General features: G+C 44.2%; 1 protein-coding gene across 4 annotated transcripts in view; it reads right to left on the bottom strand.

Annotated features, from left to right (window-relative positions):
* TBC1D15 (TBC1 domain family member 15) overlaps window positions 1-19,075 on the bottom strand; it is a 608,606-nt gene that overhangs the window by 211,499 nt on the left and 378,032 nt on the right. For all 4 annotated transcript variants that reach the window (XM_086918096.1, XM_086918103.1, XM_086918101.1 and 1 more), the window contains 2 exons: window positions 8,886-8,980; window positions 8,263-8,379 (listed from right to left, as the gene is read on the bottom strand). In XM_086918096.1, the coding sequence (XP_086774222.1) occupies window positions 8,263-8,379; window positions 8,886-8,980 (212 nt within the window). The remainder of the gene's footprint in view (window positions 1-8,262; window positions 8,380-8,885; window positions 8,981-19,075) is intronic.

Genomic DNA, 19,075 nt, shown 5'->3' with positions numbered 1-19,075 from the left:
TTACTGTCCCATCTCAGCATTTTTCTTCAATAGTTAAAATCCAAAGCTCGTAATCTATATGGCCATCTAAAAAGAAAATCCTATGAGATGGTTGATCAGGGGACAAGAGACTGGAGTTTCTTGGGCTGGTAGTTAAGTTATACCTCATCTTTTCTGGGACCAACACCATCCAAAGTGTGGATGGTGTTGGTCCTCCAGAGGCCTCCACTTTTTCCAGTCACTGGCTATCAACTGCTTAGTAGCTGTCAGCTGTTGATTTGTTAAGTTCCTTTGAAACTTAGTTGTGTGTGCTGTCTTTCTGTCTCATAGGCCCAGCAGTATTACTGCTGAAGAATCATATATATGGAAACCTATTTTCAGTTTGAATTTACTTAGCACCTATTTCCAGAGGTGCCTCAGTTTGGCGTACGTCTACCAGACAAGTAGTGTTGATGTTTCGAGATTCACACATTTCCAGCATCATAACCGTTCCCTTTCTTTGTCTGCAATTCCTTGTGGGATCTTTTCCCAGGATCACTAGCGGAGGGAGAAAGATATGTAGTTAATCTTCACGTCTTGTCTATTTGATGCCACAGACTCATTATCATTCCAACTATATCACTTATGTATTTATTTTTTGGTATAGATTGTGTGGGCAGTCAGATGACATCCCCAAAAAAATACCTTTCAACTAGTGTCCTATCTGTAAATTCTAAAATATATTTAATCAGTTTCACCAGAAGACTCAGTCTTGTAGTAGTCTCAAGTATGCTGCTTGGTAGTATCTCCGCAGGATCAGGAAAGCTAGTTCTCTTTTAGCTCTTGGAGCCACTATGAATAGCTTTTTTCTTCCCCAAACAAAAGATTTATTTTCAGCAGGGAGAATATTTTGTACTTCTGGATCAGAGTTAGCACTGCCTTAAACATGAGAGGCGTGGTAAGATATCTACTTTTACTGTAGAGATTTTTCTTAACCACTATACAGGGAGCAGATGCCATCTGATTAGGTCTGCCCTGATTTCTCTTTTCAAGGGTGGCCAATTGGCTTTAGCCATTCGGTCTAGTGATGCAGTAATGTTTAACACCAGATAATATATGAGTTTCTCTACTAATTGAAAGTGAAATTCAACTTATAGCTATCTAGCCTCCTCTTGTGGAAGATTAATGTTTAATAACTGCCGATTTACCCCAGTTCATTTTTAATCAAGCAACTCTCTCAAATTTTTCTGGGTGCCTCATGAGTGCCAACAGTGATGTAGGTTCTGTGATGGCCACTAGTAGATCATGGGCAAATAAACATACTTTTTGCTGCACACCCCTGAAATTTATACCACCCGTTTCAGGATCCTCTCTAATTGTTGCTGCAACAGGTTCAAAATACAGAGCAAATAAAGGTGGCAAGAGAGGACATCCTTGGTGTGTTCCCCTCTGCAACTGTTTCATCTCAGATCTGAATCCATGCATTAGATTCCACACTACTGGTTCTTTATAAGCGACATGACCCCAGCTATGGAACATTGCTTCGAATCGTACTCTCTGTAGAGTAATTTCCAGGAAAGCTACAACTGGGTCCAATATCTTTTAAGCGTTGAATGCAAACATAACAGCTGGGATGCCCTTCCTATTAGTCTTTTCTGTCAGGTGAGTGGCTGTACCAAGGTTGTCATGAGTATTTGCATTTAGCAAACACGGATTGGTCTAGATCAATGAAACCCAGTAAGTATTTGTCAAGCTAACTTGCCAACACCTTAGTAAAACATTTTGTATACACCTTTATTAGGGTAATTGACCTGCATGAATTGCATTCTTTTGGATCTTTTCCTTGTTTCATATGAAGGTGATATTCGCCTCCCTCATGTAATGGAGGACTCCTGATCCCATCCAGAAGAAATGAAAGAGTTGAGTTAGAAGTATCTATGTAGGGATTTGCAAACCCATCCAGCCCTGGGGCCTTTCCCAATGTAAACACTCTTTTCGTGTCTTTGACTTCTTCCTCAATTATGGTCCTATCTAAATATGCTTTTTGATCAATTGATATATTTTGTTGTTGGCAGTTTGTAGTCCTCTCCTGCCTTCAAATCCCCTCGCCCTTACGGTACAGTTCCGTTGTAAAAATGTTTGAAGGCTTCTGATTTTGTGGCTTCGTCCTTCCTAATTCTCCGTACACAGTTCCTGATTTCTGCTATGTATGTTTTTCTTTCTGTAGCTTTTTATTGTAGGGTTAGTAATCTGCCTGTTTTATTACTCTTGGTATAGAAATTTCTGCTGGGAGTCTCAAAAAGGTTTTCACCAGTCAATTTGTTTCGAATAGTGTTATTTGCCCACCTTATTGGCTGCGGTTTGGGTTTTGTTGGCTTACAATAGTAACATCAGTTCCTCATTTATGTTATCAGAATATATTTTCCTTGCGTGCGTCTAGGGCTATTAGAGATTCCGTAATATAAGCCTCCATTGCGTCGCACTGTGTGAATTGGGTAATGTTATCGCCTTCATGTATATGCAGAAATTCATCTGTATGAGTAAGTATTTCCTGCAGATTCATCAGGTCCCTGAAGGAGTTTTTCCTTAAGCAGCTATCTACCTCTACACATGTTCCTGTACTCTCAACTCCCATTCTACCACCCATTGCAGTGGCATGCCAACTATGCCAACTAAGTCCGCTCACCTTACATTACCTAGGATTTTCCTGTCCATGTCCTTTGTGAGACCGAAAAGGAGTTGTCCTTTTTGGTCTCATGTATGTGTCACTATATGTCCACTAGGTCAATGTCTTCATTTAAACCTCTTAATTTTCTGCCAGCTGCTTTGCATACCTGGCTCTGGTTACTGGATCGGCCTAGGTTTCCACCCTGCACTAAGCTCAGGCCCTTCCCATAACCACCTCTTCTATCAAAAGTGAACCACTGGCAGAAGGCATTGTGATATAGAACGTTCTTGATTTGTGTTGGGTATGTAAATATTTAACACAGATATGATCATCCCTTGGTAGTAGAAGTGATTAGGGATATATCTCCCAGCCTTATGTTTCTTTGCAAGAATTATTTGTGCTTGAATGTTCTGTCTAACTAAGATAGCTACACCTGCTGTCTTGATAGGAGTGGAAGAGTGGATCAATGTTGAGTAGTCCTTGTTGACTAGTCTGCGATGATACTTATCCACCAGAGGGTTTCCTGCAACTTTACAACAACTAGCTGATTTTGACCTTAAGTTAGCCTTCTAGTAAAGTTACATTGGTAGTTGAGCGTTCGTTGACATCGGACCTCCCTCCACCTTTCCTCCCTATTCCCTATTAACTTACATATTTACATACAAACTTGACATAACCAACAAATTAACTGTGTAGGGTGATTCATTATCTGCATAGAGTCTTTCAGGATATATTCAAGGGTTCCTTTGCTTCAGCCATGGTACCTTCTTTTTTTTCGGAATGCCGCTGGGCAGGAATATGGCAGTGGTTTTTTTGTTTGTACCGTGTGGTGCTACTACTGGGAAATGCAATATTAGTCTTGTCAGTTCATTGTAGCCATCTTGTGTCATGGCTTTACCTTTTCCATCTGGTGTCACTTTCCTTAAGTGTCCACTGAGTTACTTCTGAGTTTATTTAATCTCACTGAAATGTGTTCATTGTATTATTGTCAACAGTTTGGAGTAGTTATTGTCTACTATGGACAGCTTTCAACTTTCTTGTTTTCTGATTCCAGGCAGGTCTCATGTCTTTCCTTGTTTTGGTTGATAGTTGGCCCCTTTCATGAGATTCCTCAAATGGTTTCCGCACATCAGTGGATTTTCCTCATTAACCGAAATATCGAGAATTCACAGGTTCTTGGATAGACTTTGCTGTTACATCTTATTCTTGACATTTGAAAGCAATTCCTTATGGAAATATCCACTTACAATGCATTTTTTTGGCATGTAGCCTTCCACTACTGATTGCTACTGTTTACGTTTGCTCAGGGTACTAGGGTCCAGGTGCTGATAGGAGCATACTCTTGCTTTTCTCATGCTGAATGAACTCTGAGAACAGACTCATTTCAGACTTTGCTCCTTCATCTGAAAAGACAACAATTTTTCCATTGTGTCTCTCGGTCTCGCTTTAGTGTCTTCCGGTTTACTTCCTACCCTATGTGACCACTCTATTGTGATATGGAAAAGGTCATCTTTCCGCAGAATTTTTCGAAACAGCTCACACCTACAGGCTTCCTGTTTTTCTCTTTCTTCTCCTTCTGTTATGTTTTTGATTCTAAAAGTGTAACTTCTGGATATGTTTTTCAGGTCTTCGTAATGCTCTGTAAGATGTTGACCTGGGATTCCAAGGAGACTATTTCCATTTTAGTTATTTGGCTGGTGCCTGACGATGATTGCTCTGTGGCTTCAATTCAGGTGCAAAGGTTTTGCTAGTTGCATTTTTTAAAAACTTTTATTTACTTCTAGCTTAGAGTGTAGTCTGAGAGGGATGTATTAAACCCCTTTCTTAAAGGTGGCAAGCCATGCCTATAACACATTTTTAGACAGTAGACAAAGGATTTTCTATTGCCATAGTATTACTGCTCGTTCCAGTTTTTCACTTTCTGTACACCCAGAGTAATAAGTGCAGAAAGTGTGCTTTTCTTAGGCATCTTTCCCTGCCCAAAATATATATTACTGTGGCTGGAGATATTCAATTACATTAGGGTCTTCTGTATAACGTAATCCAATTCTCTCTGTCAATTTGGCTTTATAGTTCGTTAACTATCCACTCATCATCATTATTTTATTTTATTGTGTGATTAATTAAAATCATTACAATATTTACAAGCGATAAAAACAGTGCAACGACAAATATAAAATGCAAGTAAAAATTGAAATGGAGTCTGATTATTTTCTATCAAAAGTGATTTCAGTTATCAAATTAATTAGTAAAAAGCAACCTAAGTCCGTTTGTGTCACTTTTGTCTTTTGGATTCTGTCCCTGTACTTCTTTTTTTGTTCTGGAAGTGAAAACTCCTTGTGCCTGTTCCTTTTCTTGTAACTGCTTTGTTGCCTTAACCATGAATTTGATTCCCCGACAAGAAAGGATGGGTGAGACGCCACTTAGCCACCGTATCACCGCCTGCCTGCAGGTGCGGATTTTCAATGTATTGAAGATTGCCCGATAATATCTTCTTCTTAAGACCTGCAGCGCAAGGCATACACAAAGGATGTGTGACACTGTTTTGTTCTTATATCCGCATGGTCTGCAGTTGGCACTTTCTGATTATTGTTTCCAGGAAGGCATTAGATCTTTTGAAAAGTGCGTGCCCAGACGATACGCTATTAGCGTTTCTTTTAGCTGTTGGCAATAGTGTTGGGCTAGGAAAACTTGCGGTTTTTGGGTGGTGTAAGAGTTAACGACTGTCCAAGCGTGTCTCCGTTTAATTAGAGTTCTTTTGTCTTTAAGCAAGGAAATCTTTTTTGCCGAACCATTTGCTATTTTGCAGAACTGCTTATGATCGATGTTTTTATTCCATACTTCGTGAAGGCCCAGTGTTGTCAAACTCTGATTGAGAAATTCTCCCCATTGATTGGTGTTCGGCCTGCCTACCAAAAAGTTTATTTCCTCCCAGCATAAGTTATCCAGTGACTCTCTGGGAGCTGTTCGGATCTTATGGCAGTCATTCTTGCACCCTTGAGGTGTGCCCAGTTCCGATGTTCTGCGTTTCGTTTTCTTATTGCTTTGTGTCAGACATGGGTCCATGCTTTCTGATTAGGCATATGTATAAAGAAAGACTAAGCTTTTTACTATTTACTGCTGCTATTAGCACATACCTCTAGTTTACCCTCATTTTCAGGATTAAGGACTCACTACAGGATACTCTGTGGGGGCACACTCTATTTTGAAATCACCACACAACTCACCAGAACACTACAAATCATCCAGAACTCTGCATCAAGACTCATCTTCAACCTCCCACACAAAACACACATCCACAAAACCTCAAGGAGCTCCACTGGTTCCCGATACACAAACGTGCTCACTTCAAAGTCCTCACTCACAGATTCAGAGCATTACACAGCATAGGCCTCATCTAGTGAACAGTCGCATCTCCTTCCATCAACCTCCCAGACACCTCCGTTTTGCCAGACTAGTTCTCCCACACACAAACAGAAACAGATCAGGAGGCGGGGCCTTCTTATACATCGGTCCTAAACACAGAAGGACCTCTCACTACAAATCAGAACCTTCTTCTCTTTTATTGCGTTCTGCAAGAAGCTGAAGACCTAGCTCTTCGAATAAACCATGTCCTAAGCTTAGCCAAGCTATCAAACCTGTTCAGTGCAAATATACCACCCAGATGATAGTGTGCCCTAAGAATAAATGTACCATACCATAACCTCTCTCCTTGCAGCCACATTTTAGTTGCTATGCTCAGACAGCTTCAGAGAAAGGACATTTCTCTGGCCTGTTAGAATGAGCCTCAGAAAAACTGATAATTAGGTACATATTATTTAGTCTGCATAATTGAATCAGCTCTTGTTTAGAAAATAAGCAGGTCTGTTTTCTAGGCATTGTGCTTCCACCACAAACTCCAGTGCATTCAATGAACAAACAATTAACTAGTGATCTAACAGCAGACCCACATTGTATATTACATTATAAAAACTCATAGTAAAAAGCCATGCCACCCATCAGGACTTTGGTTCAGGTATAGTAAAGAACACCAATGCCCACATTCAACAAGATACTTTATTTTTGAGATGTAAAGAACTTTCTTTGGACTACATCACAATATTCATCTTCTGGACGAAAACCAATGCAATAACCCGAGTGAAACTAGAGTCTCAGAAAATAGTGTAGTTCCTTGTACTAAACAAGAATAAAGACGGTTAGTACTGTAATTCAAAAGGCCTTCCCATACCTGATGGAGACATAAGGCAGATGTGGTGTCCTTAATTCCCTAAACATGAGCCTAGATATATCGGTTTCCACCTTGTCAAACCCCCTTCAAGGTGGTACATGTGAATGGGCATGAGTTGCAATCTCTCTAGGGGAAAGATTGTGAGTATCTTTTTAGGCAGGATCTTTTTAACCGGAATAGAGTCACATCACACTGACACCTAATTGAGCATCACACATATGAAACATTAGTGTGCATAAACCTTCACCAGCTTCAGGATAGCAGGAGTTCAAGGGCATTAAGCTCCTCGGAATTGTTATTCTCAAAGGTAACTTAAACCTGGCCACTGTGGCTTCCATCGGTTGAAGCACATCCCTAGCCTTCATGAACAGAAAGCTACTTTTGTTGCGTGGTCTTCTCCCAGAATCCTAAGCACTGAGCTGTTAAGCCAGCAGATCTGAGGATACCTCACAGAGGTTTGGAGGTATTGGCTTGTCCATGGAAATTTCATAAGCCTCTCGGAATGTGGCAACTCTTTACCTCACATACTACCCAATGGCCTTGTTGCTATATCCTCGGGTTTTAAGGGATTCTTAGATAAAGACTTTCCTAAGGGAAATGAATGTCTCTCAAGATGGTCCTTTCTTTTTAGCACTCTTTGTCAATGCTTACTCATTTTTCTAGATCATAATGATGCTGAAGCCTTCTGATATGCCCATCTAACCACCTAGTCTAGTTTTACTAAGTGCACAGTGGCAGCCAGGATCTTCAAACATTTCTTCAAACCATTCTCCTGATGCTAGGTGAAACATACAGTTATCGCTTTCCCACTTGGCTGTGACAAGCACTGATACTTGAGCAAACTCCACAGATGCATGCTCAATGGTACTCACGCACTAAATAAAGCTATTCACTAATGTGACTTAGTCACAGCTCTTCAGAGTGGAACCTTTAAAAATGAGGGCATACTCTGTGAGCACCACTTGTATCATTATGCTCTTTTCCAGTTAGCATGTTTATTGGAACTTGGTCACCTACGTGAACCGTTTTCATCAATCGAATACTAGAGGCACAGGAACCTAAAGCAGATCTGATGTTTGTTGATTACTCTGTTAAATCTTTAGGACCAGGAATAGGAACAAAAGACAAATGTTTATTTCTACTTTGCCAACCTCCAAAATGAACAGCAAAGGATTTGCCCACAGTAAAATGTCTGGTCCAAAGCATGGCTACCTTATGGCATCCATAGAAATCCACAGACATAAATCAGGAATCTTAATGATATATGCATGAAAGTTGCAAGTTGCACTCCTTTTGTTGACGTTTTTCTGTATCATTGAAATCAAGGACTTCAAAGAAAGACATTGATAATTACAAATAACCATTTTGTTACCATCACTACGGTGTGCTTGCCTTTAACTGTACTTACCCAGATCAAAATCATACATACAGTATGTCATTAAAATGTCATGAAGCAAAATTAAGCTTGGATTATCCGTCCCTTCGTAAAATGTGTTTGTTCGGTCTGTGCGATTGACGTCTTTTTCTGGAATACGATAAAAAGCAGATATTATGCTTTTGGATGTGGAAAGGTTGCATCAAGTCAATATGCAGTTAATCAAAGTAAATACTCATTCTTGCGAACACATCACAGGAAAATGAAACCTTTCAAGGATTAAAATTAAACTGATATTAAGCAAATGTCAGTCCGAAACACATAAAAGCGACTTTAAGTAAAGGAAGGGGAAGAAAAGATAGCTTTTTTAAGGTTGTTGTTAAGAAATGTTACCATGTATAAAAGTAATTACTTATCAGCGTAGCACAGTGCAGAATGTGATAGAAAAATAAAGTCAGCATTGATTTTGTTTTTACTTGATTTGCATATAAATGTCTTTTGATGAGATTGTAAATTGAATACATGCATATTACAACTCAATACATAATTACATCACTAAAAAATGCTACTGTGATGCATCAGGTAGTCGAATTGTGCTTTATTTCTGAATAAAGTGCAAACCAAATACAATCATAGTTGCGTCCAAGAAAAATTACCTATCAGACTTTTATAATCTTTAAATCTTGTATTTCGGTCCTCTTGTTCTGCACTCACTGATTTCCACTGAAGTTTCATCCTGAAGTACTCATCTCTATAAGGTAGAAATTAATTTTAAATCAAACGGACACTTAATATATTAAATGTATTTCAACTTTTAGTAACATAAATTATCCTTACTAATTCATAAAATATGATGCTGCCATACAGCATAAAAGACACAGGTTTATAAGAACAATCTGAGAATGATCAAACATTTTAAGACAAATGTATTAATGGATATACATCACAACGTTTAATGACTTGAAAATACCGGTGTGTTTAATTCTCTGCATCCTGCTGAGGATGCTTACACATTATAGAAAACAATACATCTCGTTTCTAGCCGGAACATAACATAAGATGCATCCTTGTTTCAGTATCAGTTCTTTCTCAGCATAAAATAATAAGCATAAACTTAGTTCAAGAGAATTAGGTTACCAGGATACATAAAACAAAGATCCTTCTACCTTCTCGGTGGAGGGAGATCGCTAAACAATGGCTGTACGATATCATACTGCATTGCAATTCACAAGTCTTTTTTACCTAAATGTGAAGCAAGATATTTGCACATCTTTTTTATGTGACGTCATTTTTTTTCAAATTTAGTTGAGAATTGGTCAAAAACTAAACTTGTATGACTACAGCGGCCTATCCTCAGATCATTTAAAAAAAAAACTGTCCCAAAAATACGCCTTCCTAGTCTTCTCTACTACTAATGTATTGTGTTGTACTATTTCCATTTCATACTGATCAGCTAATGGCCTTAAGGAAATGTAATCCACTACAGCATTTCAATGTTTTGTCAACGAGCCATTCCAGGATTGAATAGATAGCTGTGATGTCATTTAAAAAAAAATATATATTTGTTTATTCATGTGATCAAACTGAACACCAGCAAAGTGTCAAAGCCATATTACAGTAGTTATAGGAGTTCACTTTATATGACGAGTTGGAAAGTGAATTCCATCTGCAGCAGTTGGTAGTCTAGCAGGATGTGATCTGACCAAAAAGCTGTGCAGCAGACCATCCCTGCTTTTCACTGACCCTATTCCAGTCACGTTTGTTACAGGCATACGTTTCATCTTAACTCCTTAGTTGAAAACATGATCAACTCATCCCGAACAGAAGATATCATCTTGTATTGCTTGAAAATGGTGCAGTTCACATCATTACTTTAGAAACCCGATATTGAATAAAACGACCATACCAACTTTCACACTGTTGTAATCCTCCCTTTTCTAGCTAAAGTACTGAGGAATTGTGTTGTGCAACAGCAAAAACGCTCCAAAGAAGACAAATACTTTGATGAAACCCAATATGTCTTTCGGTCACAGTAAACAAGGATTAGCCGCACAGTCCTGAGTTGGTTTCAGTCGTATCTGCCATACCCAGCAGACTTTCTTTTTCTTTACCCTCTCTCCTCCAGCAAGGAACAGCATAAGGATCTATTCTATCCCAGGAACTCTTAAATATGAACCCTCTTCAGTTCAATTCTCAGACAATCTAACGTATCTTTCTATCTTTATGCTAATAACACTAAGCTGACTTTAAAGTCTCATCAAACACACAAAAGGTTGTTGGAGAAATACTTGCACTAGTTATAACCACTGGCAATTAATCGGGGTAGCATTCCAACCATTCATTCTTTTGCCCACCATGCCATCTCATTTTTGGCCCAGCCATGTACAATTCAGTCATGACTCAGCCTCTATAGAAAACAATGCAGCCTGAACTGTGAGGATATGAAAGTCTTATCCCATAACATATTGCAGAACTTGAAAAGGGCCCATGATATCTCCAGGTCTGGAGGTCACACCACCACCTCAAGCTAAACCTGCTGAAGATGGAGTTCCTCCTTCTTCACCCAACCTACTCTCTCTGTCCCACTCTGGGTCAATACTGGCTAGATGCCACTACTCTAATCAATTACAAGCCTTTCATAGCATGCCATGTGAAATTAGAAAGTTGCTTCTTCTAATGCATACTTCTGACCAGATTCCTTACCTTTTGAATCCATACCAAAGCAACGCCCTGTGCAGGAATGTGGGTCTGAGAAGTAGACTTCACACCAGGACGTCCAGAATGACCTAATAGGCAAAATTAACCAACACAAACCTCCCTCAGGATTTGAGAGTTGGATACAGTACTCCTTCATGAAAGTAGGATGGATGCCCACATGGGGGCTTGGTAAATGTCCAAAGCAGGAGCAACCTTAACTATGGCTGCAGTTGCAGCATTTTCCCTAGTGGAATGATACCTTTTTGGATAACACCTACAACAGTTTGATGAAAAAAATAATCTGTTGTGCTAAGGTCCACTTATGAATCCCTTTCCTTTCCAATTAATACAACAAAGCTGATTCCTTATTCCTATCTATGTAACTACAGATGGTATGCCCTCACTTATATAACAGGGATCTAGTTCCTATATGATGGCCTCCCTTCCCCTTTGCCCATGTATTGATGATGCAAGATTTCCACTTACAGGGCGGTTTTGTTTGTCGACTAGTGTCCTAGATTTTCTAATACATTATGGGATTCTTTCAGGGTTCAGTTAAGAGGATTTGTAGGGTGGGAGAACTTAAAAATTATACGGCTTAATGGTGAACTTGATTGATGGGGAAGGCGGTGGGGGGGGGGGGGTGGGGGGGAAAGAGTTGTATGAGGGGCAGACGGGTTTCTCCCTAGTTATGGGGTGTGTTCAGGGGATCCATTGGAGGGGGTGGCCCTCGGTTCCCCGTTGGGGACCAGGCCGCGATCCAACCGCGACAGGTGCTTTCAAGTTGGGAGGGGTGGGGGAGTTGTGGGGGGGGGGGGGGGGGTAGTTTGTGGTTGAGTTGGGATGGGGGGGGTTTGGTTGTGCTTAATCTGCTGGTGTCTGTATCTTGGGTTGTGTGCATGCTAGACCGTTGGGGCCTTTGTGGCTCATATAGTGCCATTGTCAAATGTCGCCTGTTCAGAGTGGGGGGCCAGTAGCTCCAGGCACAGTGAGCATTGTGAGTTGGAATGTGAGGGGGGTTCTGGACAAGGTGAAGCAGGGGGCGGTGCTCCGCTATGTCAAGAGAGCCGAGGCAGATCTCTTAATGCTCCATGAGACCCACCTACTGGGAACAAAAGCGCTTTGTCTCCAACGCTTTGGGTTCTTACATGTTTTCCACGCAGGCTTTATAAGGGGTTCCCGGGGGTTGCAGTTCTCATACATCGCAGAATCTCCTTTACACATGAGCAGAGTTGGTCTGACCCACAGGGTAGGTACATCTTCGTCCAGGGGAGGGTCGCGGGAGATAGGGTGACCTTTGGCAGTGTCTACGCCCCGCCGCCGCTACAGTGGCCTCTGGTGGAGAAGGTTATGTCCCTCTGGAGTGGCATGCCCGACACCCTGGCCGTGGTTGGGGGTGACTGGAACAACGTGATGGATCTGCGCCTGGATCGATGGCGGAGGGGGATGACTGACGCAGATGTAGATGTAGATGTAGAGGGACCCCCCCACCAAGCTTCGGGCCCTCGCCACGGGATTGGACTGAACAGATGTCTGGAGGTTTAGGCACGGCGCGAGCCGAGATTATACATATTTCTCCTCGGTGCATGGATTGTTCTCCAGACTGGATTACTTGTTTGTCCCTAGGGGTCTGGCACAAAGGATCGTGGCCTCTGATATCCTACCAAGGGCTCTTTCGGATCAGTCGCCGGTGGCCCTTACCTTTAGAGTAGGCCCGTCTGGGCTTCCGTTCCGTTGGCGCAAGTCTGGATGGCAGCTATTACAGGCCCCCTATAGAGAACATATGTCTCGGGAAATTGACAGTTACCTGACTACCAATCATAACTCAGTGGATTCCCAGACGACCCTTTGGAAGGCCCTCAAACCTACGTGGGGTAGACATATCCTGGTGCGTGGCGGCACGGCCAGAGAGGTGGCGGGATCTGGTGCTGCGAGAGTCGGAGCTGGAAGCGCTGGAGCGCAGGTGTTGGGAGGAGAGTGGTAGATTGATAGGGCGGCGATTGGCCCAAGCCCAGCAGCAATACACGGCTGTCTTACTCGAGGAGGCGAGGCAGGCCTGGCTTGTCACTCATAGTCGGGTGTACCAATGGGGGGGGGGACAAGTCCTGTAAGATGCTACACAGCCTGTGTCAGGGCACTCTCCATGCCCAGCCGCTGCCCCAGCTGTTGGACCCGGCGGGTTCACCGATCTCAGAGACGTCGGATATCGCAGAGAGCTTCGCAACATATTTTGAGGGACTGTACGTGCCCCTGGAGTGCCTACCGGTTGAGACTGTTCAGCGGTTCATGGATGACCTCCCCCCGTGGTTGGTTTCGGATGAGGTTCGGGTTCTGTTGGATAGGCCCTTCACGGATGAGGAGATGGGCTCTGCCTTAGGCGAGCTCAACCCGGGTAAGGTGCCGGGCCCCAACGTGTTCCCATGCAATTTTTTTTAATGGTTTTATGTGCAGCTGGGCCCACGCCTGCGCCCGGTGATCGGGGAAGCGCGGGACAGTGGGGTGCTCCCGCCGGACTGGAGGCATGCCGAGGTGGTGGTCTTCCTGAAGCCGGGACGGCCTCCGGAGAGCCACGCGTCCTACCGCCCAATATCGCTGATCAATACGGAAGCCAAGGTCATGGCCAAAACCCTAGCCAATAGGCTCAAACCCCATATCACGGACCTGGTCCACCCTGACCAGGTGGGCTTTATGCCCCGGAGGGCCACCCGACACAATATCAGGCGTGCCCAGGTGGCGGTCTCGGCCTGGAGAAACCTAGATGAACGGGCTGCCTTGTTCCTGGCAGATATGAACTGTGCTTTTGATTCCCTAAGTTGGACCTACCTGTTTGCCCTGCTACGCCGCCTTAATATAGGTCCTCGCTTTCTGGTCTACGTGCAGCTGTTGTACATCGGCCTCACGGCCTTCGTGTAATTTGGGGGGGCTGTGTCCCGGCCCTTTCCGGTTCAGAGGGGTACGCGACAGGGGTGTCCCCTCTCCCCATACCTGTTTGCGCTGGCCATAGAGCCTTTAGCTGCGTGGGTGCGCATAGACTCCCAGCTCAAGGGCTTTCGCTGGTCCCTGGGCCTTACGGACAAGATAGCACTATACGCTGACGATGTGTTGTTCTTCCTTACAGATCTTGGTCGGTCGGGGCCACGGCTGCTGCATATCTTGCAGATTTTCAGGGAATCCTCCGGCCTCTATGTGAACCCGGGTAAATCCACCTTGTGGGTGCTGGGCAGCAGGGGACCGGCGGGGGACTGGGCAGCGGGCTTACAGTTCGCCCCTGGAGGAATGAAGTACCTGGGAGTCTTTCTGTCCGAGGATGCAGGTGTCTCCCGCGTTCGTAACCTTGCCCCGCTGTGGGATCGCACGCGGGAGGATATGAAGGCATGGGGTCGCATGCCACAGTCCATATTTGGGAGGTCGGCCATATTTAAAATGGTGGCGCTCCCACGACTTGTGTATCAATTACAGAATCATCCCTACCCCGTTCCGCCTCGCTGGTTTCAACAAGTTAATTCGGCACTGGGCAGGTTCCTGTGGGAGGGTGGGACTGTCAGGATTGCGCTACGGACATGCTTTCTCTCCACGTACGTGGGGGGCCTTGCTACATCTGATATACTCTCATATTATCAAGCCGCGCATCTTTTGGTCCTCAATGATTGGTGGTACGGGGACATGGGGGATCCAGCATATGCTGTTGAGCGCCACCTGATGGGTTTGTCGTACATCCATGCCCTTCTATACTCGGCACCGCTTCGGCGGACTCTTCCATCGGCCATTCAGGTGCTCTTCTCCGTCTGGAGGCAGGCGCTGCGCCGGATGGGATGGTGGAACGTCCTCACTCGGGAGACCCCCCTCTGGCACAATGGTCGCTTGCCCCAACTGCAGATCCTCTGGGGTTTTGGCAGGTGGGACGCCATAGGAATCTCCTCTTTAGGGGACGTGATATCAGGCGATACCTTGAAGTCGTTCCAAGATCTGCAGAATGACTTTGGGATGCCCCGTTCTCAATTCTTTCGCTTTCTCCAACTTCGACATGCACTGACACCATACCTGACGGACATAGCCACCCTTCCAGACTTTAGCCCACTTGAAGCCCCGCTGTTTATGGGGCAACTGCCAGACAAAAAACTGTCCCGTATATACCAATCCCTGGTGCAGCACTGTTCCCCGGACCTACAGAGGTTGCGGGAGGCGTGGGTGGGGGATGTTGGGGAATTAGAGGAGGAAGACTGGATGGAGGCCCTGGCGAGTCCCAGGGGGGCGGAGATTTCCACACGTCTGAGACTTGTACAATTCAAATACCTCCACCGCACATACTTCACCAGGGAGCGCCTGTGGAAGGTGGGTATGATAGGGTCCCCTGAATGCCTGCGATGTGGCTCGGAGGTAGGCACACTTCTGCACACAACATGGGTCTGCCCGGCGCTACATAGGTTCTGGACCAGGGTCTTTCGATGTCTATCAGAAGTACTGGCGTGGGAACTGTCTAGAGAACCGAAACTGGCTTTGTTGCATGTTATGGAGGGGGTTGGGGGCAATTGATACAAACGTCACCTATTGTTGCTTGATTTGACCTTGGCCAAATGTGACATAGCGAGAGCTTGGAAGGCGCCTCTGGCCCCGGCCCTGGGCACCTTGAGGAACGGCATGGACTTCTGTATGGGGCTGGAGCAGCCTATCTTCCTAGCCAGGGGATGTCCCCGTAAGCACTTTCGGATTTGGAAAAGGAGGGCGGACTACAGGGGACTGGACCTTGAACCCCCCTCCCCCGGGAAAACAACTCCACTCTGACATTTTAATCACTCTGGAGTGTTGGAGCGCGTTAGTAGTGCTCTGATGGTTCTGGCATGTGATCATTGTTTCTTTTATTGTTCTCAGTAAACTGTTATGTGGTAGCAGCGCAACCTGGGGGGGTGGCGGGGTGGGTGTTTGTATCGTAGGAAAATGTCTGACACTGCTGTGCTCGTTTCATTGCTGTGTGCAACAGAACCCGGTGATCGGGGCTTTGCATTTATATATTTGTGCAGACCAATAAAATGTGTATTGAAAAAAAAAAATGATAAGGCTGTGAAATTTGACGAAGGTGATGTAATGTGAATTATTACTCTGTAATTTATGTGGTTGTATGATGTTTATAGAACTTGTAATTCAAGAAGTATGACACCAATAAAGTCTTGTTAAAGAAAAAGGAAAAACCAAAAAATGATGGTGTGCTGTGGATCCATTGAGTTCAGCCTCAACTCTTCCTTAGAGAAATGTGTCAGACAAAGCATTATTATTAAACACTTTTAGAAAATGCTTCACAATAGGTAAGGTAAATTGAATGATCAGGGCTTATCAGGCGAAGGTTGGCTGACCAGGACAATAAATGCTCTTTAACAGTACCCATTGTATGCCAGGCCAGAGACCAGACAAACCAAACAAATCAGAAAGTTTTACCTTTAAGAGGATCAACGTGCTACGCCTCACTCCAGGGCACAAATGTAATCTAGAGTCCTGAATGATATCCATGTCTTCCCACAGAAGATCAAAACCTTTTAGTCAGTTGAGCTCAATCTCCATGTTTAGATTGTGATGGGTTGGTTGAAACATGCTATCTTGCTGTTACGAGAGTGTATGCCCAAGTAACAGCATTCAAAGCGGCAAAGCAGAGTTACCACAACCTCCAAGCCCAGTCCAGGGTTATCACAATGAACTGTGCTCGGTGTTGCCTCTCCTTTGGGGCCCGCAGGATCAATAGTAGAGGCGGGAATGAGTACAAGAGGCCAATATTCCATCAAAGGTAGAATGTGTCCCCTTGAGACCCTTGAGGAGGAGACGGTAGAGTGCAGGAAACCAGACAAAGCGTATATTAGGAAGCAGTGAAACATTCTATTGTTGGAAGATATCAATCTGCATAGACACTTTGGGTGCAAGTGCTAACAATGGTCGGCAAATGACACCTGCTGTGTTAGTCTATTCTGATGTAAAATGACCTCGCCAAGTAGTTGACTACTGAAAAAACCCAATGAAGTACCTACCAGCCATGTCTCAGAGTCTCCAGACACAGTTGTGTTGTCTGTTATCACCTGGATAATCTCGCCCTTGATAGAGTTCAAATAGACATTTAAGGCCAGCAGGATGGTTCACAGATTCATATGTTTTTATATGATGGCACTTATCCATCTGAGACCAAAAAATCCTGATCTGAGCCTCATCCAGGTGATCTCCACATCCCACAGATGAGGCGCCTGTCACCACTGTAAGCTCTGGAGGGGGTGAAGAGAATGTACCGCCGCACGTCAGACTAATATCCACCGAAGGTCCTGGTCTGCATCATCGGAAATTAAGATGCGGACTGAAAGGTATCCCCAGTGTTGGGCCCATTGAGGCTGCAGATTACTTAACAAGACACCACATAACTATAAAGGCTGGAAAAATGTTTTTGCTTGGACAAGCCTTCACAGCTACCGTGTGGCCCCTATAAAGCAGCCAGCTTAAGATGGGATTTTTACATTTTGCTGTATAACCTCTTGGTGGAGATCAATGATACTGCGTTCCATAGATGGTTAGACACTATCTGTGACAAGATGGCCTTCAACAGCCAGTTGTTGTGGTACAGCAATAAGTGTTAGCCCGACCTGCAGAAAGATGCTCCAACTACCAAAATGATCTTTGTGATTACCCAAGGGGTGAATGTAAGGCCGAAAAGGTGCACATTGAAATGAAAGCATTCTGATCTTACCACAAAGTAAAGATGCTACCTGTGGGGCTACAAGTTCAGTACATGAAAGTATGGGTCCTGGATGTTTAAGGACACAATACAATCCTGGGAGTGCAAGCCCAACAGAACATGGGCAAGAGTCATCATTTTGAACTTCTCCTTGCTGAGAAAGCAAGTTCAGCAACCTGAGGTCCAAAATCAGACTCAGGCTCCCGTCTTTCTAAGTCACTTTTGGGAATAACAGACCATTCCTCTCTCCTCTTCGGGCACCACCTCAATTGCTCCCTTGACTAGTAACATAAGCAACTCTCTTGAAAGAATATTAGTGCAATTCTCCAAAATTTGGGTGTGTGAGAAGTTGGCCTGGTATATGATGCTCACTAGTTCTAGTGATCACCTTGTACCATGCCAAGCAACCCTTATGATGATTGGTTGTAAGTCAACCTTATAGACCAGCTATCCTAGTGGTAGCCTGGACAAAGCAGTCTTAGGCTAAACTCTGAAAGGCATGTGAAGCAAGCTGTTTTACCATATGCAACCCCCTTGAATACCAAATGAAAGGACACCACACAGATATATATTGAAAATATATATATATTTATTAACTACAAATATCCCCTATACTCTTTATGAGCACAGAAGCACAAGCGTTAAAACAAAACACAGTTAAAATACACTAAAAGTTGCACAGTATGGATGAGGGCGGGTGGCCACTCAAACCATATCTCAAGAAAGTGGTATAAGAGATACCAATCGAAAAAGAAACAGGCCTAGGGCCTTGGGAATCGCTGGAGCTGATCGGGACTAGCAGTGACTAAGTCGGGAAAGGCCCGCGGGACTCGGGTGCAGTGTTTAAAGTGCACGCATTCACCAATGCATTGTCTATGGTGCGTAAAAGTTACAAAGTTAGTGTTTTAGGAACCTTCCGAGTGACCTAGAGGAGTGAAACTTTAGACACAGACATTAGAGGTGTGTACCAGTGTAGGAACACCGGTGTTGAGTTACCTCACCCACAGGAAGCGGGTGCATAGGTGCGAAGTAGTGTCGGGTTTCGTCACGCAGGTCGAAGGTGCTTGGAGCTGAAGATGCTGCAGGCGGCTCGATGTGAAGAGTTCTGGTGGATCCAAGGGTGGATCTGAAGTTGTGAAGACCTGAAAGCAGAGGGGACAATGTTCAAAGTCACTAGCCAGTGACTACCGTGGAACCAGATTGGAACCAGGCGATGCCGGGTGCAAACAGGCGATGAGGTGTAGCTTCTCTCTGCAGCCACGTGGACACGAAGAGGTCGAGGACGTCCAGGCGTCGGTCACGAGCTGTCCCACGAAGGCTCTAGCTGATGGCGGTGTCGGCAACTTGTTCGGAGCAAACAGTCCTTGGCTAACGCAAGCCACGCAGGAATCGAAAAAGGCTTATCACTCGGACCAGCAAGGTCAGAGCGGGTGCTCCCTTTTACAG

Source organism: Lissotriton vulgaris, chromosome 1_1 (genome assembly GCF_964263255.1).
Source record: "Lissotriton vulgaris chromosome 1_1, aLisVul1.2, whole genome shotgun sequence".
NCBI lineage: Eukaryota > Metazoa > Chordata > Amphibia > Caudata > Salamandridae > Lissotriton > Lissotriton vulgaris.
This window is presented reverse-complemented; position numbering and strand designations above follow the sequence as displayed.